Source organism: Trachinotus anak, unplaced genomic scaffold, assembly GCF_046630095.1.
Source record: "Trachinotus anak isolate AG129_WGS33_773 ecotype Australia unplaced genomic scaffold, CSIRO_AGI_Tana_v1 ptg000001l, whole genome shotgun sequence".
In the NCBI taxonomy this organism is placed as follows: domain Eukaryota; kingdom Metazoa; phylum Chordata; class Actinopteri; order Carangiformes; family Carangidae; genus Trachinotus; species Trachinotus anak.
Genome location: NW_027273852.1, coordinates 2039598 through 2065216, shown reverse-complemented (window position 1 = coordinate 2065216; position 25619 = coordinate 2039598). Strand labels below are relative to the sequence as shown.

Below are 25619 nucleotides of genomic sequence, written 5' to 3'. Positions count from 1 at the left end.
CCTGTGAGAGGTTTCCCAGAACACTGCTATGTTTATGGGTCTAATTTCCACTGGGTCTTGTGTTCTTAAAATAAACAAAATAATCACACACAAAAATCGTTCACCAAATGTCATGACAAAATTTAACTAATCGGTGTGAGATATGGGGGTGATAAAAAGCTAAAACAAAGAACCAGTGAGTGCAAACAGCAAAAACTATATACATAGAAATGTGAAAAAACCATGGCTGAAAAACGACTTTTTTATTTTTTTTAGTTTCACAAAGAAAATAAAAAAAAGAGAAACCAGGATCCAAAGAGGACAAAGAGAGAATTTAAGCTTTAATGACATGAGAACAGAGAGCAGGGGAAAAACAGTGTACGGTGCCAGACAACTTGCACCACTTTAACAAGCGTCGGTACACTGAAGATGTTTTTCATTCCAAAAATAGCCACCTGATCAGTTCCAGTACAAAACAAATGTAAATAACCTCAAGTTTAATCAAACAATAGCTGACATTAGGCAGGCACTTGTACTTTTTGTACACAGAGATAAACCAGATCTGTACTCTGGACTCTCTGGGTATTTATTTGTTTTAAAACTCCTCAAAGAATTTCTATGATTATCTGCAGTTCATATAGGTAAGTTCACTCTGCCTGAGGCTGCAACAGAGAAGAGAAACTGAGCGAAGGACACGAGGGAGAAAGAGAGGAAGAATTGCAGAGGGGTGATTTTAGGACTCTTATTGTGGCAGCTGTCCCTGTCCCTGTCGTCAAAGACCTCAACCTTGATGTGCAGGTCATGATTGGAGTGGACCACTGATTGTGCATGAAACACACACACACACACACACACACACACACACACACACAGACACAGACAGAGAGAGAGAGAGAGAAAAAAAGACACAAATACACACGCACACACTTGGCTGGCATATTGCCCAGGGAACAGTCCATTGACGTCAGAGAGCAGGCTCTTGCCTCATCCCAGTCCCTCTTCTCCAAACAAACTCAAAACACTCTTCCACTCCTGCTGCACCAGTTCTTGCTCTTCCTTTCTCTCTTGTTTTGCTCTTTCTCCCCCTCCTTTCAAACAGAGGAAATAGTTGCTGGGATATGAACCTTAAGGGGGACAGAGACTAAATATGCCTGTTGAATCTGTTGGAAGATAGAGAGAGTGGGAGAAGGAGCAGGGAAGGTGCCTGTATACACAAACACTTGACACCAGTTGACTCTACATATCTGTCTTACTTACACACACACACACACACACACACACACACACACACACACACACACTTTCACAACAATATTAGTTAAGTGAGTATACCACAGTGTTGCCTTAGCTGTCTGAGGTTATTCACGGTAGGCACCAGGCTCACGTTGGAACAGTTTCAAGCTTCTTTCATTCCCTTCTTTGCTGCCAACATGTCGGACTGTTAAAGCCAAATCTTACATTTGCAGGAAGGGCCCACTTTCCTTGCTGACTGGACTAAAACATGTGAACAAGGAAAGGAAGGAAGGCAGCCGATGACTCATGTTGTACAAAGTAGTGTGTTTCCCATGGTGAACAGGGTAAATAAATGGAACCAATCATAATGTACAACTAGGGTATTTGTAACATTTGCATTTTTACAGTACACAAGGAAATAATCTGATTTAATGGCAGCGATGATTGTCCTTATCACTATGATAAAAATCAATCATTCTGCAGAGACTGCAGCTGTCTGGAGTGCTGTACTTCCTCATGTTAAACAGAAAGTCTGTGTTGCAGTTCTAAAGAACCCGACGTGATTATGGAGCAATCTGTAGCATTTCCTTGTGCTATTTTTTATTCTGTTGTGTTGGATTACTGTGGGTTCAACTGCGTACATTAACATTAAAAAATATCCAATCCACTTAAAGAAATTAAAAAATAGATAAATTAAATTTAACACCGCTGTCAGAACTGGTTTCACAGCTGTTGGTGGTTTTACCGTTATAGGATATGATTCCAGCCCCAAAGACGTCAAACCACAAAATCTGCCAAAACCTGAACATCATCTGTGCAACTATTACGCAGATCACTCACTCAAGGCTATTCTTGCTTAATCATACACAGTATCTCTGCTTCTAATAAAGGAATATATACATGCTTAGATTAATAATAACTATTCAATAAAACGAATCACACTGCCACACTTATCTCATTCAGAGACTGAATGAGAAATCAAAGCATTTTCTTGCTGCATGGTAAAGTTGCATGTTGAAAGGTTAAGATCAGAGCAGATCAGTGACCTTTTCATGCAAAACAGAAAATGACCCCATTTAAGTGAAAGAACACCATCCTCTTTATGATTCTCCATAGCAACAATCTGAACTTCGAACTGAACAGAACACTTACAACTTGCGACAAGCATTGAGGTTATTGCGTTGAATTCAGCTAAATCCAGGGAAAATGCAAACAGAGGATAAGGCAAGTGGACAGACTGCCAGTGTGTTACAGGTCTGACAAACAGATACCTAAGTATAGTGGGAGGAAAATGGAGCGCCTGCAGAAGACCACATCAACAAACAGAGAAACATCAGCTGTCTCAATGATTCCACTGAGACAAGTGGGCTAACCACTGAGCCACCAATAATCAAAAACAAATGACTGCAATAATAAAACATCTACAATTATACAGAAGAGCCAAAACTGATAAAAAGGCTTGAGCATTAGAGTTTGTGGATTAATATTGTTATATCGTTACTGAAAGCTGCTGATACAGTCAGGGGGAAATCATGGGAATTACATCAGCTGCAGTGAGAATACATGTTTTTATACTTATTCCACATTTATACACTCACAAAGGTAATGAGGGAGTAATTTGTAGTGTTGTTCTATTGTAAAGTTAAATGTTAGGTGCATTTGCAGTGACCCCAACAGAAACTTGGACCCAGGGCTGCTTTGAAACAGATTTAAGGAGCTGACAGTGGTAGTTGATTCTGCTGATGACAGATGAGTTGCACATGTGGTTTGCATTTCTAGACATTATAAGCCTTTGATTTGACTCAATTATATTAGAGCAATAATTGTTTGAAAAAGTGTTTCTCCATGTTGCCTGTGAATGCATCTTTTACCCATGTGATGCTGGCCTTCTGGGCACTCCATACTTCCTGCGCCCAGACAGATTATGTAAGACATTTTTTTAATGGAAACTTTAAACAAACATTACTACACACTTCACTGGAGATCTCTGCAATGGCTTCTGTAGATTGGTGCTGCGCACCAGTGCATTGCCTAGTAATATCCAACTGGAGCGTCTGGCAACTCTCTGGACAAACCTTTGCTACTGTCCATTGAAGAGAATTGCCTTCATAGCCCTGCGAGCTCGAGGCTGCGTTTCAGTCACTATTTCATATTTTTTCTGTTGTCAGACAACATAAACAGAAAAACATGTAAATGAGAATAGCTTTACTGGTAATTCAAAATACTGTATATGTGAGCACAGAGAGTGGGAGAGACACAAACAGATAAAATACTGAAACCAGCTGACACTAGGCAGAATACCCACAGTCCAGCCATATACTAGGTTTTAACCTAGTCTTGTTTAATATGCAACGCAAACTCATTAAACACATTGTCATTTCTAAGTATTCTAGAAAAGAGCAGTAATACATCTTCATGTTACACTGGTTTTACACCTGAGCTTTACTTAATTAGCTGGACTCACAGCTGCCTGGAGCCCAGGAGCAGAGGGAGTCACCTACAGCCAAATAACACACAAATAGTGGAGTTTAATCCTGCAGAAACTTCAGCACACACACATACACACACCTACAGTGATGTAGTTGGTCATTTCCTTTGTGACCATATATGGAGGCAGCTTCCTCTAGAGCACAGTTGCCAGGGTGACAGGGAGAAGTAGGGAAACGTGAACACAGACAAGAAAGACTGGCTAGAAGACTTGCTGATTGCAGCCTGATTCATCCAGCTCTTGGAGCAAAGAGAGGATTCACAAACATTAACCAAATCAGTGTCATGTAGATGGACAAATACCGCTAAACACACACACACACACACACACACACACACACACACACACACACACACACACACACACACACACACACACTGAGCTACCTTGTTGATGATGTGCTGTTGCTGCTGCTGTTGGAACAGCTGTTTGTGTTTCTCCAGGAACTGCTGGTGCTGCTGCTGGACCACCAGCTGCTGCAGGGCCTGGGCCTGTCCACACTGCTGCTGGGGCAGAGGGGCCGACTGGGTTCGCCCCAGGGGACGGTGGCCCCGTGCAAGCTTGGAGACAGTAGGTGACGGTAGAGGAAGACCACCCAGGCCAACTGTGGTAAACACAGAGGGGTTAAAGCAACTTTTTTTATTATTTTAATAAAAATGGTCACATTTCTGTCGTTTTGGCCCCCATTAGGTATAATAACATTTTATTTGTCAACTTGATTGTGGCCTTTGTAAACAAAAAAAAATGTTCATATTAAAGCTCTGTGGACTTTTGTGTTAAACAAATTTGCAGCATCTCAAAATGTTTGTAATTAAGCTGCGGAGTGAAATGTTTTTCTTGCTAATAGGATTATAAAATGTCAAAAATAAGCCCAAGATCATAAAAAAGAATTTTAAGTGAAGACATGGCAAATATGAAATTGCATCAAGAGAAGTACTATTTATCTTAAAATACAACCACTACTTATAATTATTTACATTACTCACTTTAAAAAGCTTGGACAACAAATAAGTCTTGTAGTCATATAAAACAGAGAACCAATCATACAAAATTACACTGTAACTTATATCCTGTCATCTTACCAAGATTTTTTTTCTGTGCATGTATTACAACAGTCAAATTAAGGAAATGTGGAGTCCCCATAGCCCGGCTGACAGCGAGAATCTACTCTAAAGTATTATTATGGCGTGAAATTGCTTCAGGGATCTGCAAAGTCATTAGTTCAGAGACCAGCTACTCACTGCTGAGAAGTAAGGAAAATAAATATTGCAGTGAACACCGACCCATTGGATTATGGCTCTGCTCCAGCAGTACCATGTGTTGGAGAAGGGGGTTGTGACCAGTTGTGCCCCCTCCTGCCCCCTCCCTGTCCAGCGTTGAAGATGCCAAGTAAGAGGGCAGGTGGGCAGTGGGCAGGAAAGGAGGGGTCAGAGGAATGCCCTGCTGTAACGCAGGCAGATGACTCTCACCATCTTGGTGTCCCGATACCACCTACAAAGAGAGAGAAAGAGAGAGAGAGAGAGAGATTGAGACACAAGGAGGGAGAAGAAAAGAGGCAGGCAGGCAGAGAGAGGCAGATGGATGGAGACAGAAGGGTCAAATGAGACAAATGACACGAATGAGAGGAAGTGAGAAGGAGAAGGAGAATCAGAGGGAGTCTGTGAAATCTATGAAAAGACTTAAGTTTTGTAACCTCCATGTACACAACCATGGAGCCAACATCTTATTCAAACTCAGGATTCTTTATAAGTAATGATATATTGTACACTTGTATAATATTGTGTACCGAGCATACTCACAGTGTTAGTGAGGCCTGTGGCTGGCAGTCCCAGGGTGATGTTGGGTAGAGAAGGGGAGGTGTATAGAGAGAGTTGGCTAACTGAACCTTCCCTTGCAGCCAATCTCTGAAGCAGGGAGGCCTGGACACACACAACCACATGGCAGTAAATACTGACTCAGTTCAGATGCAAAGTAGACACAGTGTTACATACGGTACATTTCTTCTCACACACATGTATTCCTGTTTTACTACATTCATGGGGACATATCACTGATATAAAACATTCCCAAGTCCTTGACATAAACTTTACCCTTCACAACTGAATACCTAAATCTAAAATCAAGTCTTAAACCTCAAACAGCCATTTAACTGAACTTATTTTGGTCCCCACAAAGCTATCAACCCCATAAGTATACAAGCTCCCGGTTTACTGACCCCACAAATCTGGCAAAACAAGCCCACACACTCAAAGAGATTAAGCCCTGGACGCTGCCAATCTCCTCCTGGAGTCCTCTGGTCACCCGTCCGCCTCACAACCACAAAGACCAGCAGACACTCACATCCCTGTGCATATGTGATCGTCCACATGCACACACGCAATATAACCCTGGTTACCTCTCCTGGGCTGCTGGAGATGGTGACCCCGTTCTCATTGGGAATGTTGCTGGAGCTGTTGTTGGGGGAGCTGGGACCTGAACCTGGTGCACTGTTGCATGCAGACTCTAAAGTAGATGCAACACAGAAATGTGATTTTTAATCATAATATGATGATAATAATAATAATAATAATATTAATAAAAATAACAATTCACTATTTATATGAGACAATATAAAAAAATCATGTCGTTAGGCAAAATCCATACAGTGATGTTTCAAATATGGGGTAGAATTTGGCTGCAAGTGGTGGAAAAATAAGATTCTGGACAATTTTATCCTGATGTCGAATTAAAACAACAGTTGTCAAGAGTCACTCACCAGCCACGTCCAGGGAACGCTTCTTGGCAGTAGTGACTGGACCATCCTTCCTGCGGAGCAGAGGGCTGCTGCGGCGCTCGGTCACCTTCTGCTTTAGCCTGGAACGAACCTTCAGGTTGGGCTCCGAGGCTGATGAGATATAGAGAAAAACAAGGACAGGATGGAAGAGTTACTCAGAAGGTGGAGACATTTCAGTCTAGAGTCAGATAACACAGAAATGGGTTGTCAATGTCTGCTTCTGTTTACAAATGTGGTCCAATCCAGCAGTAGCAGACAACTGTGGACAGATCTACACAATGCAAGGGTTAATTATTTGATTTCACCCATTCTAAAAATATGAATCTTCTATAATTTTCAACCCATAAATGTGTTGAAAGTGACAGAGTCCCTCTAAACTGGCAGTCTGTTTTGTGGTCGACTGCTCGGCCACACAAGTGGGAACATGTTGGTGGGCATGTAGTGGGGCTAATGAGCTCGTCCCCACAGGCCACACTGTGTGTTGGCCGACAGATTCGGGAGCTGAGGTTAGCCATCATCATGTGACAGGAGGAAGCGCTGCAACGAGAGCTGAAGCAGCCAACTGGCAGCTTCCTTGACCCCACGCTTAATGATGCTGCCTCCATGCTTTGCTAATGAACACTGCTTGTAAGCGTATGGGTATGCGTGTGTGCCTGATTCAACATTTCTCGGGGACTCTGCTTGGAAACAGATGCTCCCATTCTGGATTTGCTATGGAGCTGTACTGGTGAGTAGCCTGACCTTTTCTGGCCAGGGCTGCATTGGTGTCTCTCTGCCAGACTACACCAAACACAGGCAGTTTTATTCTATTCCCTCCTCCACTGGCTTCCTTCCGTTCAATTAGCTAAAGCTAGACAGCTGACCAACTGCTGACCCCATGCTCGTTCCACGACCTTGTATCAAAGAGACCACACTACATTTCTCAGAAAAGGAGCAGCGATTGTTGATTATTCTTCTTTGTGTACTGTATTGCTTGTTAGAAGAGTTACTCAGAGTCATTTCAAACCCCTCCCGGCCCTTACGTCCTGCAGCCTTGAATGCTAATCAAGGTTGGATGAAGCTTCACCAAGTTTTAATGTACTTCAAAGAGGTGCAAGCACTATACCTCCTGGTCAATGGGGATGAGCTGACCCGCAGTGAATCTATAATGTCTAAGTACTTTTTCATATGCACTTTCAATTGTAGAGGGGAACTACGCCGCTGAAGTTATTAAACTCAATTATTTAAAAAAGTGCTTCTGCTGAGTGGAGGCCGCTCTTCCCAAGTCTTTGTTAATTGGGATGGGGTGTGTCTGGATAAGATGCATTAGCTGAACTGCAGGAGAAGAAAAGACTAGAAAAAAAGCACAGTGCATCCAACTTCAGTCCTTAGTCTAGTGCAAGATTTTGACACCACAATTACTGCCATAATTATTATAATATGCTTATGATTCCCTCTATTTCAACAATCTGTCATCTATAAAAGAAGCAGAACTCAAGTAGCTTTTTGCAGATTTCTGAGATGTGTTATCTGTGAGTCTGTTTGGTTCTGAATGTGCTGACCATCCCTAAATGAAATAAATAACCTTATCATGTTGTTGATGAAAGGAAGTGTAAATGAAGCACACTGCTGACTGTTTATCTCTATAACGGCTTCAGCTGACATCTTGATAATGCACATTAAAGTCTGAACAGCTTGAATATGAGCGGTAGCGTTGGAACCACCGCCATCAGAAGAGGACATGAGTGTCTCTTGATATGCATATGATAAATCATGTACAAACATTATGTTGAATATATCCCTTACATTATTTGTTTGTAATATCAACTAGGTGTCACAGGCAAAAATCTCACAATGTGAAGATCAAACTGACACTGGGCTGCAAAGGTGATCGAAACTGTAGGAGGCAGGACAGAGGAAAGAGGGCACACAGAAGTAGTGGAATGGAAAAGGGGGTTGGCCAAGGTTGTGCTTGTTTGTGTGCATCCAATTAAGAAATGGACAAGTAAAAGGAGGAGGGGCTGAAGAGAGAGAGAGAGACGAGTGAGATAAAGGGAGAAATGGAAGGTTAGAGGGAGGTTAGGAGGACAGTAAAGGAGAGAGAGAAGGAAGGTGAAGTAGGACTGTGGTCGCAGTGGGGGCGTTCACCTCAGGACACAGTGACTTTGAAGGGTGTTAATGCCGACTGGGCAAAAGCACACCAGTGTGCACACGTGCGAACACACTCGCTGCAGAGGGCCCAGACTGGTTTTACTGCTGACGCTGGCCTTTCACTACAGCCCTCCCTCCCTCCCTCGCCTCCATCCATCCCCCCCTCTCTCTCCTTTCCTCTAATTCCCCACTTCTCTCTCTTCCCTCTGCCATCTCTCCTTCATTGCTGAGTCTTTCTCCTTCGTCTTTTTCCCGTAAAGCAACCATGAGCAAAGGTGGACTTTCCGCCTCGTTACAGCATGCGTCACTGTCCTGCTTTATGATGGTGATGACCCAGACACACATCTGCAGTTTAAGAGGTTTCTTTTTTTTTTTACTTTACATCCTCTCTTGTCAGGTAACAGCGGGTCTTCTTCTGCGCTCTTGCGGCTGTCAATCCACAGTCCTGACATTATCACAGAAACATTAAATAAGACATTTCCACATTAGCCATATGTGGCCAAAATGGCTTTTAAAGGGAGGAAGTGAAGTAACACACAACAATCCTGAATCCAGGTGGTGGCATATATTTAATTCATATGCTTTATATTGTGCTCAGTGTAATGTCCTTGCATCTGATGGCATATCGATACCAGATTAAACATCTCTACAAGTGGTGCTTAGTATTTCAGTGGGGAGTGTAGGAGGAAACTGGTTCTCTCATACAAAACATATTGATCAGTTGCTCAACTGTTTTGACAAATGGGAGTCCCGAGCTGCTATAATCATGCTGGGGGAAGCCGTGCCACTCTTCCAAGGAGAGGCAGAGAGGAAGAGAGATTTATAGAAATCAATAGAGTAGTTTTCTGAAACTCATCGACAGTGCTTCCCTGAAATATCATATGTGGTTGATACATTAGATAGATAGATCAGATGGGCGTGAATGAACACACAGACACACATGTAGATGGATATATTTGTCTTTTACATATTTTCTAGAAACATTAAGGGGAAAGGAACCAGACCAAATTTGATTAGGGCCAGATTATTGCATAAACAGGATTAAAAGCCATTAATTCTTAGTTACAGTTTTCAGGAGACACTCTTTAAATTACATCAAAATATTTAACAGTCTCTCCTGTGAGCATATAAAGTGGATATGAGCACAATACAGCAAAAAGCTGGCTGACATTTTGCCTCTGACAGTTACAACTAGTGAGGCCTTTTCTTAAAGGTGACATGAGCTTGTTAAAGTCAGCGGCGTCTGTTACTGATTGTTGTGACACCCAAGTGATAAACGAGTGAGGTGGGTGGAAAAACAGATGGGGATTTAGTCCTTTATTTAGATTTTAGCTATTTAACTGCCACTTATAACATGTCAGAGCAGCGTACGTGCACCCAAGCACTCCCAGTTTAAAGTCCATTATCATCAGCATCACAGGCAGCACAACAGAGCCTGAGATTATGTCCGACAACCAGTGATGATTCAAATGTAGAGGCAAGGACTGAGTGTTAGAACGACAAGTCAGACATCAGAGGAGATGGGTCTAATCTTGGTCAGCAGGTAACAAACTGACCATCATGATAACAGCCACCATGCTGCACTGGTCTCCTTTTAAAACACAGCCTCTTACCCTCACTCACTCTCTGTGACAGGGGCATCAAATTGTAAAGCTATGCAGTGGCTTATGAAAGTGCTAAATTGCATGTGGACATCCTGCACGGTTTCAACATGTGTGGCATGGGAATGTCTGCGACTGTCTGAGAGAGTGTGCAGGGGCCGGACAGACTTCCTGCCGCAGCTTTCAAAGTGGCCCTCTGTGTTCTGACAGCCACGATCACAAAGCCTCTCAGACTTGGACAATGGACCCCTGTTGTAATATACTGTACGCCTGGACTTGTGAGAAAGAGAAAGAATTCTTTACATACACTTATAATTTACACGCATACATTAGCAGCAAAAAACGTCATGTGTGACAGTTCCAGTCGTCAGAGTGGCGCACAACTGTCACTCACTTCCTCTTGAGCACAGTTCGTCTCTCTGTCTGCCGGTCTAATCTGACCTATATCTGCTCGCTATTGACACAACAGTTCCTCAACAGCTGTGTCGTATGTGTGCACATGTGCAGTCAGTGCTTCCCTCTCTGCCTCTCCACACAACTGACACAAAGACTTCAAACTCCGTTTCTCCTAAAAACAAACCTCGTTCTCTTGCCATGTATGAACTCTACAGCTTTGTTATACCTCGTGTCAGGCTGAACTGTGAAACTGTGAGATGTGAATACTTCTTTGCACCGCTGGCGAACTGAATCTCTGAATTACATCTGAGTGTCCCTGAAAGTTGAAACTTGCGGTCTAAGGATGTGTGCCAGGATAAATCTCTCCTGCCTCCAGTTCACAGCAGGTGGGCAGGAGTGCAGAGTACACAGAGTTTAGCCACCAGCTGTGAAAGCAGGCAGCGATACTGCCAAAGCAGCTGCTGACGCTAAGTGAATAATCACAGCCTGGCTGTATTTGACATGGACAGAAGGACAGAGAAATAACAGTCTGAGGCATCCAAAAGGCAGGAACTGCGGTTTGTTTCCTGGGACACGTCTCAGAGCAGTCAAGGGTTGTTTTGTTGAACAGCGCGATCTGGAAGCTCTGTGAAGGACTGTGACTTGAATGTGTTTGTCAGTATCAGTGTGAATGAGTCAGAGCAAACAGGCTTTAAAAAGATTTTCTTTTTTCTTTAAAGGTCCCACATGTTTACATCTGTCTGTGATGGCCCCGTGATCTCTGGTCTCTCTTGGTCATTATGACAATCTTTGTAAGCCAACTTTCAACTGATTTTAGGGTTTCTAAATTCTACTTTAAATTACATTAACATGATTCATAAGACCTCATAAAATAACCTTGAATATCTTAGGGGCTCCTTTTAATCCTCCAGCGACCGGCTCCCGGTTCATCTCCCTGACTCTGAAACCCAATGAGCCATTTCAATTGCTTATGCAGGGGAAAAGGAAGATTAGGGTGTCCTTCTGGACAGTTAATGGGTAGTTGGCTGTGAGAGGCGGAGGAATGTGGATGTCAGGAAGTAACAAAACCTCAGCAGGATCACGGTGCTGGTCTGTACCTGTTTTGCGGAGAGGGAAGTCGTCTTTTGAGTCGTATGTGCCCAGCATCGGGTGGTTGTACGCTGACAATGCTGTCTGGGGAGGAGAGCTCTGGTCCAAAGAGCTGTGCTGGGTTTTTCTACAAAAAGATGTAAAAAAAGGAAAAGGAAAAAACATTAAAATATTATTACTATAACATGCAACATGATTTTAGTAATTCTTTCAAGGTAAAGTCTGGCTCCATGTACTCTTGCTATGCCTGCTGTAACACAAAGTGTAGTGAGAGAAATAGCTTCCAACACCCACCAGCAGAGTGTGGACAACATTGTGAGTGGAATGGAAAAAGAGACAAAGAGAATAGAGAGAAGCTATGGAGACGGAGAGCTGAAAGCATCCTCTCCTTTTTAGTGTAAGACAGCTAAGATCTGAAGGTTTAGTTTCGTGTTTGAAAGGTGAGTGAATGACGTGCAGAGACAGGGATGGAGAAGGTGAGAGATGCAGGATGACAGCAGAGATGAGACTAAAGGAGGAAGGACTGACATATGGAAGAAGAGAGGAGAAAGCAAACAGGTAGGAGTCTGAGGAAATTGGAAAAACAGTGAGAACCGTTTTCCTTACTGATGGCACACACCTAAAGAAAGCAGAAAAGCTTACAACCTCTTCAAATATTTAAAGCACATGAGAGGTGCAATCGTCTTTTCTGTCCGTCCACTTCAAACATGCACGCACACAAATGCACCTCAAAGAAAGTCAGCTGCCAATCACAGAGAACAAACACTGACAGAAAAAAAGGCTCCATCCTTCACCATTTTCTCTGCTGTGTAACTCTCACAGGCTGACGCCGATGTTGGAAACGTCTTACACATGCCCGCACAACAGAGGTTCACAATAGCACAGGTATATTTTGTAAAAGGCTTATAACACCACAAATACAACAGATACTCATATATATAGGGTTTCGTCAGTGTGGAATTCTTTTAAAGCCTTCCCGTATTTTCTTCTTTTAAATGCAGAATTATAAAGTAACCTTCAAAAATCAAAGATGAAGAATGCGAAAGAGAAAAAAAAGGGCATGATCTTGTCCTTCACTTGCCTTCCAAAGCAGCTGGAAGTTAAAGTTTACAGAAGTGTAGAAGTATGCCTTTGATACAGTACACATAAAAAAAGGTTCATTCAATCTTTAGCATTTTAAGCTGAATAAAATAAAAAAGGCATATTTTGTTTTTGACAATGATTCTTGCCGTGAAGAAGGTGTGTGTGTAGCACAGGGAAACAGTGTGAACATTGGGATTTTATACTGACATAAACTTGAACACAGACTTCATATTGCATAAATTAGTCACCGGTCCTCAACAAGTTATACTCCAAACCATTAGTGGCTCTGCGGTGGTCAGCTCTGACACTCACCCATACCAGTAGCGTGGGTCGCTGGGCAGACAGTGGTTTAGATTTCGCTGAGCCAGGGCTTTCTTCTTGTTCAGGACAAACTCCTGAAGCCGCATCTTTACCTCTGTACTGGCAACTGCACCTAAACATAGACAGAGGCACAGGGAGAGGGATAACCAAAGATTACCAAAGCATTTCTCCAATTAACTCCATTCACACTCCCACTATGCACAAACGCACAAAGCCCTGTATACAAAAATACTTTTTTCAGTATTGCATTTCTGGAGAGGATTCTGCTTCAGTGCCTCTACTGTACTGCACTTCCTGTTCAATCTGTGACACTAACATGAAGATTATAACAACATCGATCCATGCTTTGACAGATAATGGGTTTCTAGCTACATGCGGAGTGCACCATCTTGCATCAGAGTTTCACTAAAACTCTGGAGACGACGGTGGTGCTATGTGACTCGTCTCGATACACATCACGAGCTTCACTCAGCTCCAGGTCTCTCCTCAATTACCACTCTCATTTCACAGCTACAAACAAATTGTCCAGGGAGGGAGAGGAGTGAGAGGGAATGAGAGACCGTGAAGAAATATGAGAATCGGAGTGAGGAGAGCAATAAAGGGGGCAAAAAAATAGGTGTTTAGAGGATACAGGAAAATCAGCGGAGGTGTGTTTTTCTAAGAATGTCACAGAGGGAGTGATAACAGGTGATGCTAAACTGGAGAGAGAACGTGGTAAAAAGAGTATGTGAAAGCGACAACGGCTAATATATGATCTCTAAATCACGGTGCAGCTGGAAGTGCTGACATCCCAATATGTCCGCTTTGCCACTGTAGCAAATTGGCTTTTATGAGACTGCCTTCTATGCAATTTACTGCAGCACTTAACAAAGCTTCCTCTGTTTACAACCCAATGCTCTTTCCATAGACGTCAAACTGTAGGCTCATGTTGTCCAGTGGAGAAGGGCTGAGAAAAAGGACCTTTAGTGGCAGAAAATCCTGGTTCTAAATGTGCATCCACCATTAACTCTGTTCAGAAGGATTTGTATTCATCGTAGCCCACATCAGACCATTTAACAGCCACGCTAACAATAATCACGATAAAACACCATCTGTTGTGATGAGGTTATTCAATAAGTTATAAGTATAAATAATAAGCATGCAGGTTGTGTGCAGCAAAATATAAATAAAGCCAATTACAATAATTCTGCTTCATGCAAATATGTACACACACACACACCGGCGAGAGAAAAGGGAGAGCCACTCCAGTGGGTAAAAAACATTCAGTAACACAGGTGATCAATAAGGCAGGGCAAGGCAAGTCTATTTGTGCAGTAGCTACGTAGTGAGTCAGGTCTGTCATGTCGCCGTCTATTTATGTAGTTTAGAATTATTACAGGAACAAGAAAAGCAATTGGCTTGGCACAGATAGAATAACTGCCACAAAACTTGTGCAACTGTGTCAAAGGTCATGTAAGGTTCAATATCAGGAGCGTTTTTATTTGTCATAAAAAGTGGAAGAGCATTTTGTAGCTGAATCAGCATGAGAGTCAACTTTGGTTTAAAGGTTCGGCCACTGGTTTTATCAGTGATATTTACACACTAGTTTAATTGCAGAGAACTTGCTTTGTTCTATTAATGTCACCATGTTTACAGATCTCAGCACATACTTTGCTGACTACAACATTATCATAACAGATGCAATGACGGCCAGAGCAACACAAACTAGAATTACTGCCTCCTGGTTGTTTGCCTGTGCCAACCAATCAAGTTACAGGAAATATGGCCACAATCTCCCCTTCTTCTTTTCCTGAGATACAGCATTGAATCGTGGCTTTTGGAGAACATTATAATGTCACAGGGAAGGTGACCTTTGACCGTTTGGATATAAAATTTCATAATTTCATTATTTTATCCAATTAGACGTTTGTGTTAAATTGTGTCAAAATTAGCATATGAATTCCTCTGTTTTGGCCAAAATCGTGTTTTGCGAGGTCACAATGACCTTGGCCTTTGACCTCTGACCACCAAATTCTAATCAGTTTATCCTCCATTTGTGGCAAATTTTAAGAAATTCCCTTGAGGCGTTTCTCCTAAATTATCCTTTAAAAGGAATGTATGCCACATGATTGTCCTGCTCTCCTAGCCTCGTGTTGGCCGTCTTATTCTGAAATTCCCTGTGGTGAGTGAGCGAGGTCAGGCTGCTCTGACTGCTGTGCTGTAAGGACAGGTGCTGTGACAGAGGGGCTGTGAGGGTCAAGCCTCTGTGGCACCTGCTGTGATAAAATGACAAAGTGCTTCAGCACAGTTACAACAGATGTTGGCAGCGTTCAGGAGGTGGAGAGTGAATGTGCTCGGTCAAACATGACAGCTATATTTAGATCTTACTCATGGCACTATTGACACTAACACATGTAACAGATCACTTTTTATGCTTACATACTAGGAATTTCTTCAAACTTGTTAAAAAAGTTCAACAAATCTTGTTTTTGGCCTCGTGAATGTGATATCTCCTGAACGCCTCGAGGGAATCTCCAAATTTGGGACAAACATTCACTTGGACTCAAGGATAAACTGATGAGATTTAGGGGTCAGAGGTCAAAGGTAAAGGTCATGCTGACACCTCCGGCCACAACTCAAGAATGCATAATCTAATTATGACAAAATTTAACACAAATTTCCAATAGGGAAAAATGATGAAGTGATGACATTTTATGTCCAAACGGTCAAAGGTCAACTTCACTGTGACATCACAATATTCTGCTTTACTGGCCATTATTAAATGCTGTATATCAGGAACAGAAGGAGAGATGTGACCATATTTCATGCAGCCTATGAGGTGGTATTTCAAGCTCATCTTCAAAATCATTTCCTCAATGTGCATTTTCATCATAATAGAACATAGTGTATATTTCTGAGGCCCTGTGTAATGATGGCATTCAGTTACAGTCCAGCTCTACCTCTGTGACATATCCTGTTACTACAAGTGCGCAGCATCTCTCAAACTTTCCTTCACAAACCATTCTCTCTAACAGGTGCTACTTACTCTCCTGTCCCCTCTCCTTGTTCTTGAGCTGCTGGAGTTTGTGTTCCCGCTGCTGCTTCTCCAGCTGCTGCTCCTGACGTTGCTGCTCCATCTTCCTCTGATGCTCCAACAGCTCCTGTTGGTGTTTGAGTGCCAATAAATCCTGTTGGTGCTGGAGGAGAGTGAGAGAGAGAGAGAGAGAGAGAGAGAGAGAGAAGGATATTAAAGGAAGGAAGAGTACAAGGAGACACAGCAGATGGGGTGGGCAAAAAATATCAAAGCTGAGGAGATACTGTTTTGACATGGTGCAGCAATGACTGATTGTAAAGAATCACTGATTTGAAAGTTAGCTTTTCTAAAACGCATGACATCACCAGCCTTGAGTCCATAATGAGAGCCATGCTCACCTGAGGACTGAGCAGACTGCAAGTTATTTTCAGCCCAGACTCAGCATCTGTATTGGCTGACTTTGTGGTTGTAGCAACACCAGTGAGGCTTTTAAGTGGAATGAGTCACATACAAAATTCACATTGGGGCCAGTGGTCTTGTCATGTAGATGACTAAGCAGCAAAGTACTGCCACTGGATCAAACTACAACACCATACTCACTGAAGTGTACACATGCACAAGCTTCCTCCTGTCCTTCAGAAGGTGTCTTTCTGCTGAGCACAGTCCTACAGTGGCTGTCTCCAAAGAAGAACCTCCTCCTCAAACCTCATCCGGAGAGGAGGAGAGGAGGGGAGGGGAGAGGACCTGTATTTTCTTCCCCACCCTGTCCAACCAATTCACCTTGATGTGTTCCTGAAGCTGGGCTTCATGTTGTCGCGACAGCTGTTCATGCTGCCTCTGAAACTCTGCGATCAGTAGCTGTCTCTGGAGCTGCTGCTTGTGTTTCAGCGCCACCAGCTCCTGCTGCAGATGCTGCTCCTGGTGGCCTGTATGGAGACATACACAGTTCATCATTCTTTTTTTAAGATATTTTTTATTGGATAAGACAGTAGAGAGTGACAGGAAAGGGGCAGAGAGAGGAGGAATGTCATGCAGGAAAGAGTCGAACCGGCAACTCGCCTGCTAAGAGCATCTGCACTCATGTGGTACGCGCCCTAACCACTCGGCTATCAGGTCACCCCAAGGGTTTATCAGTCTAAGCATCTGGAGGATGGCATATGTTTGTGATCTCCAAAGATCACCCTGACTCACCCATGACTGGCCCGCGGCCTGGCTCGGTTGGTGCGGGACAAGCTGTGGAGGTGGGCGGTACAGGGTGGGTTTGGGGGACCAGGCCGAAGGAAGGCTGCTGGTGGTGGTGGTGAGGGTGGTCCACTACGCGCAGGTCCATGGGAAGGATGGCTGTGGTGGTGGGAGGCAACTGCGTGGGCAGCGCTGCCGTGCTCACGTCCACTGAAAGAGGAAGCCAGGAAGGGAGAGGACAGGAGGGAGAAAAGAGGGAGGAGAAGAGGAAGGAGGAAACAAACACATAAAGGTGGAGTTTGGTTAGAACAAGAACTCACAGTGCAGCTTCTGCAGTCTAAACACTGCAAAGAGGAAGATTTACTGTGGATTTACAAAAATATTCCATGAGCTCTCACTCTGACAGGTCACACACACACACACTGCCCACATGCACATTTAAAAAACGAATATTCATAAAAAAGAAGACTCTCCGCACTATATACAGAGTCACTTTCCTCTCTGAGGTTTCCTATGTACAGAACACCTCATGTGCCTCGGTGTACAACATGTGCAACGCTGCGTGAGTCTGAACTGTGAAAATGTTGACCCCAACAGCAGAGTTGTCTCTGAAGGTTGCTGAGTTAAAACAGAGTGGAAATCTTACTAGAGTGCACTACTGAGATCCTCAACAGGACTAAATTAACTTAAATGAAAAACTGAAAAAAAGACTTTTCATGTAACTTTCTTCTCATTATATCTGTCTATAGTGAATTCAAAGTCCAAGGTTTTGAATTCCCTTTAACAGCAGCCAAAACACCCTGTCCTCTCTCATCCAAATAAGACCAAAGACGACTTGTTTCATCAGCTGTCTGGACGCTGCAGCCTTGACTGTTGTACTCAATACTACACTCCACACTCGCCGTGGTTGCTTGAAATGTTAGAAAACTCAAGAATCCAGCCTATTTTATCATTGTATGCACTGAATAAGAGGAATAGCAAAATATCAAAATCATAAAATGTGTGAGATTAAAAGAGCCAGAGTAGATCGGAGCAACAGTGTGTGCTTTGCTGGGAGCAGAGTGTATAGGATGCCTCCCTTATATAGTGTTTACACACATCTGTACAAACAAAAGTCTCAGAGAAACCTTGTACTTACACTTTCTGTACACAAATAAGTCAAAACACACAAACCAAAAAAAAAAAAAGAAACAGACAAGCACGCACACAGGTAAAATGATGAAAACATGGCAGCAGAGAGCAAAAACAATCCTCCTGCAACATGAGTTTTGCAGCAGGGATTTGCTGACACGCATACAGACGTGCTGTGTGTGTGTGTGTGTGTGCGTTCCCACTCTGACTGTGTGTATGTGAGCAGTGACACTACATTTTGTTTGCTGTACATTGTGTGCGTCTCTTACAAAGACAGAAAAGTTGTGTCTGATATTGAGGTAATGCAATCACACACACACACTGTGCGACTGTAAAATCTGTATCCGACACAAAATATGAACGGCTGCTTGTGTCATGTTCCTTATGTTTCATTAAATCTCCGACATTTATTCTGCTTTATCTGAATAAATCCAGTGAAGTAGCCTGAGCCTGTAGTGCTGCTGATGCACGAACACGCACAAGAGCGAGCAAACACGGGAAAAGTAATAACCCTGCATCAACATGGTTGACATGCAGAAACTGGGGTATTAGTGCAATCAGATTATTTCTCCAAAACAAGCAAACAACACAGCGGCTTACACACAAACAGTAGTGCAACCCTACAACACAACACTAGAGGAAGAAGGAAAAAACTGCAAATAAAATATGTGCCAGCTTTAAAGCCCTGACATGTAACTGGAATTCCGCATGCTGGGGATCAAACGCTGTCAACACGCTACTTTGTTTATCACAAGTACTTGGAGGCTTCATTTTTCAATCTAAAATTGGTCAGAGTTAGGGACGGTACGCTGTGCATGTGGAGGTGTGTGAAAGTTGAATTCAGGCTATAAAAAGACAAACCTGTTACATTAGCCTGAGGTGAACCAGACAAAACAAATACACATGACAAAACCTTCAAACTCGTGCAACCGTATAAATTCTTGATTTGTGCTCGACACATAAACTCAACATCGAATCCTCCCGAGCAACATTCAGTCTTTTCTGATCAATATCTGCTCCGCGGAGAACCACCTCACCACCGTGCCACCGCCCTCTGCCAGCCATCAATACCCTGAGGCAAGTGGAGAGCATCTCCATATCACGGACTGTCCTGGCGTCCCCCAAGTGACCAATGAGGTGGCGATGGAGTTGCAGTTACTTGCTGAGATAGCCAATGACATCTTTGGTACTGGGCAGGTTTTCAGTGCGGGAGGAAACTTGACACCACCCAACGGGACAGCAGGGAGAAAAGAAAGGGTGTGGCCACCCTGGGCCAGACATGCTGGTGCTTCACTGGTGCATGTGCCTATGTGTGTTTGATTATTTCACTACACTTGTAAAGACTTGTTTGGGAGCTGGACATTAGGAGCAACAATTTTTTTTTGTTTAGTTTGAAAAGCTGAAAGAGCTAGGTGTTTTTTTGAATCATGCGAAGTTGAGGGTATAATTCAAAAGTTGATGCGATGTGTTTATTATTTTACAACCGGACAGTTCTCATGTGCATGATACCTGGACCTCTGACCTACAAATTTGTATGTTTGCCACTTCCACAATAACGAGCCAATAGGAAGAGAGGCAGATGAGAAGATGCCAGCCACCAGTGGTACATAAACAAACCCTCCTCCAGTGAACCATGGTAAACTCCTCCACCTTTCACATTTACAGGCTTGTACACGCATACGTATACACACATGCCTCCCAAATGTTTACACACATATTTGATAAGCAATAAACAACAAGGGCAAACAAACAAAACCTTTTGTTGGGCCATCAATCAGGTCAGTGCACTTCAAACAGAGTGTCACTCCACACACTGGGGCCCTTTCAGAGAGATTCTGGCGCCACGGTGCCACACATGCATTTAGCATTACCTTAATTAACGCCTTTTCTACTGTATATTTTCCCACATGGACTTGGTGAGCTTCGGACATAAAGCTCTTCCCTCTAAATGGGACTCTGGCAGGCCCCTGAAGTTTGACTAGCACTTGCTGTCGACGCCACACTATTTATGTACGCTACCCCAAATGCCTTTCTCTGCCGGCATGCCACAGGGGCTTCACAAAGGCTGTTTGTTTTCATAGACAATCAGGGCTCCCACCCCCAAAAACTACAAATTAAAAGATTTACACATTCTGCCTGCACAGCATCACATGCAATAACACAATCCAAAGAGTCCATTTGGGAAAAAATATACATAATCTATGAAAACCTAACAGTATTTATTTAAAACATTTACAGGCTTGTAATTTTGCTTCCTTGTATTACAGTGGCTTGTAAGTGACAAAATGTTTTCACAGCATGGATCAGTAAACTTAAAAATAAAATGATATCAAACACAAACGTTTACAAAGAAGGTGACAAGTTGCTGTGAGTACCTCTGCCAACTAAGGCCACCAAAACTGCTGTGTGTACTTGTGTGTGTGATAAGAGGCAGCATAAGAAACAGGCACAAGTGTGTGAAGGAAACAGCAACTGTGACGCCCAAACCTAGTTTCTCCTTGGGGAAAAGTACAGTAAATTCAAATCTTGAATGCCTATGCGTATGTTTTATTCTGTCAACATGGCCGGTCACTTACATCCTTGTGGTCAATGGCCGTCTTCAGCCACTTATCCTCGAGCCGAGGGGACTGCAAGTGCAGGCAGTGCAGAGAGAGACAAATGGAGGTGGTGTAATCACTGCTCAGCCCAGCTACTCGGAGGCTAACCACACTGGCTGGCCTATTAAGATTGCACTGAGAGCCATAGCTGGCTGCAGATTGTGATGTTACTATAGCTACACAAAGCTACACACAGCTGCAGTCAAACGTTTCGATATCCTTGATGTAGACTGATATGACCAAGTGCAATGTCCAAATTTCAGGAGCTGCAGTTCTTCTGATAAAGATGAAAGATGTCATAATATACCATAAATGAAGCACAGTGGGGCTGCAGAGATTCCCCCCCACCCTTCAATTCATTTAAGGAAACATGCTTGTTTGGTACACAGCCAAACAAGAATCACATCATCATGATTTTTATTTTTTTTCTCAGTGAAAATGAAAAGACCACGTGACCATTCCAACTGAAATCTTGATCACAATACCAAACAGAATAATTGCAATGTGATTTTTTTTTTTTGCATATTGTTTAACCCAACCTTAAAGTATTTACTGTGTGTACTACAGCCCAGACCTGAACCACACAGACTTGTTTTCTATTCCATTACATTTCAATGCCCAGAGTAAAACTTTTTGGTTGAATTTATGTGACAAATCAAATGTTTCTGGGAGTAGAGTTGTTTCAGGCGACCAGCTGTTTCAGCAAAACTGATGCATGCCATAGGATGTAGAGACAGAGGCTGTAACGGTATTTTCCCCCTGCACAGATCCCAGTTCGTCAGACAGGTCTGCTCCGGTCGGGTCTGAAAGACTGTTTTAAAATGCTGGGAAGAGGTTTTATAGCAGACAGGAAACACATCTGCGTCACGTCTGACTGACAGTTCATGGTCAAGCTGACATGGCTCTGTCACAGCGCTGGTATAGTTGTACCGTGACCAAAGCTACAGTGGCTCACTGAATAACAATCCCCAGAAGCTTGTTTACAGTAAACAAAGCTTTGTGAATGGCAGCAGGCCAACAGGGCGACATACAGAGCCCAGCAGGGTGCAGACACCTGTGAAGTAATTAGCCCGGCTTACAAGGATGGCACTTTGTGAATAGGCATGATATTATGGTCCTGAGCCAACGTGAGGAGAGATGGTTGCACAAGCTGACTCACCCTGACAGCACCGGGCATGACAATGCATACATTCCTGCTGAAGGCATGGCCCAGCACTGCAGCATACACACTAACATATACGTAGCAACAGTCACCACTCTAGTCTTCCAAATTCAATTGACTGCAATATGTGAAGAGACGAGGAAAGTCGAGCATGTCCTCATTTTCTTACATCACCACAAATTTTCTTTACTGACGGAAAAATGTCAGTAAAGAAAATGTGTGTTTTTCTATTGGTGACAACAGTGTAAGTATAGGTGGATTTGAAATGTGTCTGTGTTCTGGGATCTTCAGCAGCTCGAGGACCATAAATGACGGGCGGAAGTGAGATAAACTCTGTTGATTTCCAGACGGGAAATTGTGTTTACTTTGTGAAAATCCCACAGTTGTGAGGTTTCCTACTACAGGCAGGGTGATGTGAAATCTAGTTGAACTCACCAAAAAAAAAAAAACACAACTCAAACACAAGTGGTGAAAAGCCTCCTCTTCCCTCTCCCTTCATCACGCTCTCTCTCTCTCTGTGTCTCTATCTATCTGTGATGCCCCCTCCTCTCCCCCTTCCCCTCCCCCGTGATCAGGCAAAGATTATGGATCACACACACAGGGAGTTATTTATAGAGCAGGATTCCCGAGGGAGCCCCTTGCCCCACCGGGCATCTGTGCACTCAGACAAAACCCCATGCATGTTTAATCACAGTTCAGGAGGAACGGAGCGCACACATTCATTTACAAATCAAACACAGTGAGTGTGACAAAAACTAAGCTGCACAAAGACGCAAAAGTGACAGCGGCGTTAAGGCTTACAGATTAAGAATGAACTGTAATTGCTGACATAATGTGTCTCAGCTGTGAGCCGCACACGCACACACACACACACACACACACACACACACACACACACACACACACACACACAGACATACACAGGTGCTCACACAGGAGGGGAGGCAAACGCCATGGTGACTGGTGGGATGGTGACCAGCAGTTGGTTGGACAGGGCAGGAGGGGTGGGGCTAGAGACGGAGGGAGAGCCAATGATGGCAGGCAACTAATTCAACAAATACCCCGCATGTGCATTCAGCTCTGTGCTTTACTGTGAAGTCCAGGGTGGGTGTGTACGTGTGGTGATGTATTGCATGTAAGTGGAGTGTGGCACTTTGTTGTGCTTTGTGTCACCACCTCTCTGCTTTCTTCAGCTCTCTCTTCTCTTTCCCTGAGGACAGCTCGTCAGCGACTCCATTGGGTTAAAGCAATCAAGAGTCACCAATCAAATCATTCGAGGAATTATTTCGAGATTACGTGTTTTCAAGGGGGGTACACACAGATACACAACACCTTAACTAGCTCCATCACAGCTCTGTGTGCTCAAAGCTGAACTGTTGGTGCTGAATCCAGGTCAGATATAGACACATGAAGGTGTAAAAGCCCCGTGATGACACTACATGCAAACTGTCCACTAAGCAAAATGCAAATTAAATTCTTATCATAGGGTAGAAAATCTAATCTGGCCCGGAAATCTAATCTTTTACTCCTGCGAGTAAAGAGTGAATGAACTTCATGTCATTCATGACAGAATTCAACTGTTTTAAATACTTTTTCTGTCAAAAAATGTGCCGAACAATTAATGAAGCCCTTTCTACTCGCATTATGTTTAAAAATACAAACTTTCAAAACACATTTCTGCACACACAAAGAGGCAGAGACACAAACACACACATGTACACACAATGAGCTGCGGGGAGGGACAGACGCAGCCACTGCCATCTGCTCCATTCAGTTAAAGGCTGCAGTGAGTGGTGCTGAGCGAGTGTCTCCATACATCAGTACCATTCAATAAACACTGTCACTACTCAAAGCTGCACACCCACACAGCCAGTGAACACACACACGCACACGCACGCACACGCACACACACAGTAAGAGAAATCCATGCGCTAAACGAGTTTATATAAACACATGTGTGCTCAGGTATCACGCTCATACACAACAACCTAACATAACACACCAATGTGAATGTAATCAGCGGCACACACGAGAACTAAATACACTTTTCTTCACATGACAAAAACACACAAATTACAAACAAACCAGCTCAATAAAAACTGAATTTCAAAGATCCACATCAGCTTCCCAAACAACAGTCTGCACATAACAACAACATCTCTTACCCATCAGTTGTTTCGTGCTGTCCGGTCGCCGTGTGTTTGTGTGTGTCTGTGTGTGTGTGTGTGTGTTTGTGTGCACTGTACAGAATCTCAGCAAGAGAGAGAGAGAAAGTGTGTGTCTGTAGCCAAAAGTGAGGCTCTGAACAGAGCTGTAAAGTCCACTGTAGCGCCAAAATACAGCAGACCGAGCTGGTGGTGGTAGTGCGAAGAGATCTCTCTCCCTCTCCGTCTCTCTGTTTCTCTCACTGACGGGCTCTGCTCTGCGCTCCGGCTGCCACTGTCTCTCCCTCCCTCTGTTCCTCTGGTCCCCTCCCACTCTCGCTCTCTCTCTCCCTCCCTTCCTCTCTCCCTCTCTCTCTCTCTCACAGTGACATCAGAGGGCAGTCTCAGGCATGTTGAGCATTTTACTGGAGTCTCTCTCTCTCTCTCTCTCTCTCTCTGGCTCTAACTCACTGATCCGTGGGGAGGCACAGAGATTGTGACTAAATTCTCATTTGACTAAACAAACACTGTGGTTGTGTGCACTTTTTGGCCTGAACAGAGCTCATTGTTGTTGCTGCTTACATTTCTTGATGTGTGTTACTTGTTGCACACGAAGATATTCCTGGCTCTTTTTGTATCTGAAACCCTCCTACACACCAGCGGCCCCCCCAGCACAGACAGTTGTTGTGAAGCTGACTTGATGATAATGGAGGCTGCAACTGCAACACTTTACAAACACACACATCTGCTGCACCCACAGTAGACGCTGCTTACAGCTATGGCTTTGTATCCAAACTCAATATGTTGGAGTAGGAATTTGTGCTTGGATGTTGTTGTCGTTTTGTTTACATATTTTTTATGTTATAACTTGGTTGTGACTGGAGCTAAAAATGTTAAAATGACCATCACAGAAATATCTACAGAGGTGCACTGACGGAGTTAAACATATTACAAATATATATTAATATATAACATATAGAGCAAAGGTAATTCTTATAAAGAAAACACAAGAGAGGGAGAGAGAGAGAGAGAGAGAGGGAGTGAATCAGAGTTGAGACAGATTTATACATGGACGCCTGAAAAGACCGTCGAAGACCAACGATGAGGTTCGGATTGAATAATAATGAGGAGCCATTACAGCAGCTGGAGGACTGGGCTATTGACTGGCATCAGAGTCCACTAATGACAAGTGCTCCTCTGGGGGTGAGACTTGACATATGTCTTACTGTCATATCAATGGGCAGTGTGACACGAAGCCAATATTAACAACAGGCAGGAAACCAGCAGGATGGGACTG

The 25619-nt window shown here is 43.4% G+C and overlaps 1 protein-coding gene across 4 annotated transcripts in view; it reads right to left on the bottom strand.

Annotated features, from left to right (window-relative positions):
• hdac4 (histone deacetylase 4) overlaps window positions 1-25619 on the bottom strand; it is a 125773-nt gene that overhangs the window by 34462 nt on the left and 65692 nt on the right. For 3 of the 4 annotated variants that reach the window (XM_071489215.1, XM_071489380.1, XM_071489305.1), the window contains 10 exons: window positions 17298-17498; window positions 16887-17032; window positions 16119-16269; window positions 13085-13205; window positions 11698-11816; window positions 6456-6584; window positions 6096-6202; window positions 5500-5619; window positions 4984-5191; window positions 4087-4304 (listed from right to left, as the gene is read on the bottom strand). In XM_071489215.1, the coding sequence (XP_071345316.1) occupies window positions 4087-4304; window positions 4984-5191; window positions 5500-5619; window positions 6096-6202; window positions 6456-6584; window positions 11698-11816; window positions 13085-13205; window positions 16119-16269; window positions 16887-17032; window positions 17298-17498 (1520 nt within the window). Of the gene's footprint in view, window positions 1-4086; window positions 4305-4983; window positions 5192-5499; window positions 5620-6095; window positions 6203-6455; window positions 6585-11697; window positions 11817-13084; window positions 13206-16118; window positions 16270-16886; window positions 17033-17297; window positions 17499-24343; window positions 24633-25619 lie in introns of those variants that run through there. The other variant, XM_071489461.1, reaches the window with a different exon arrangement.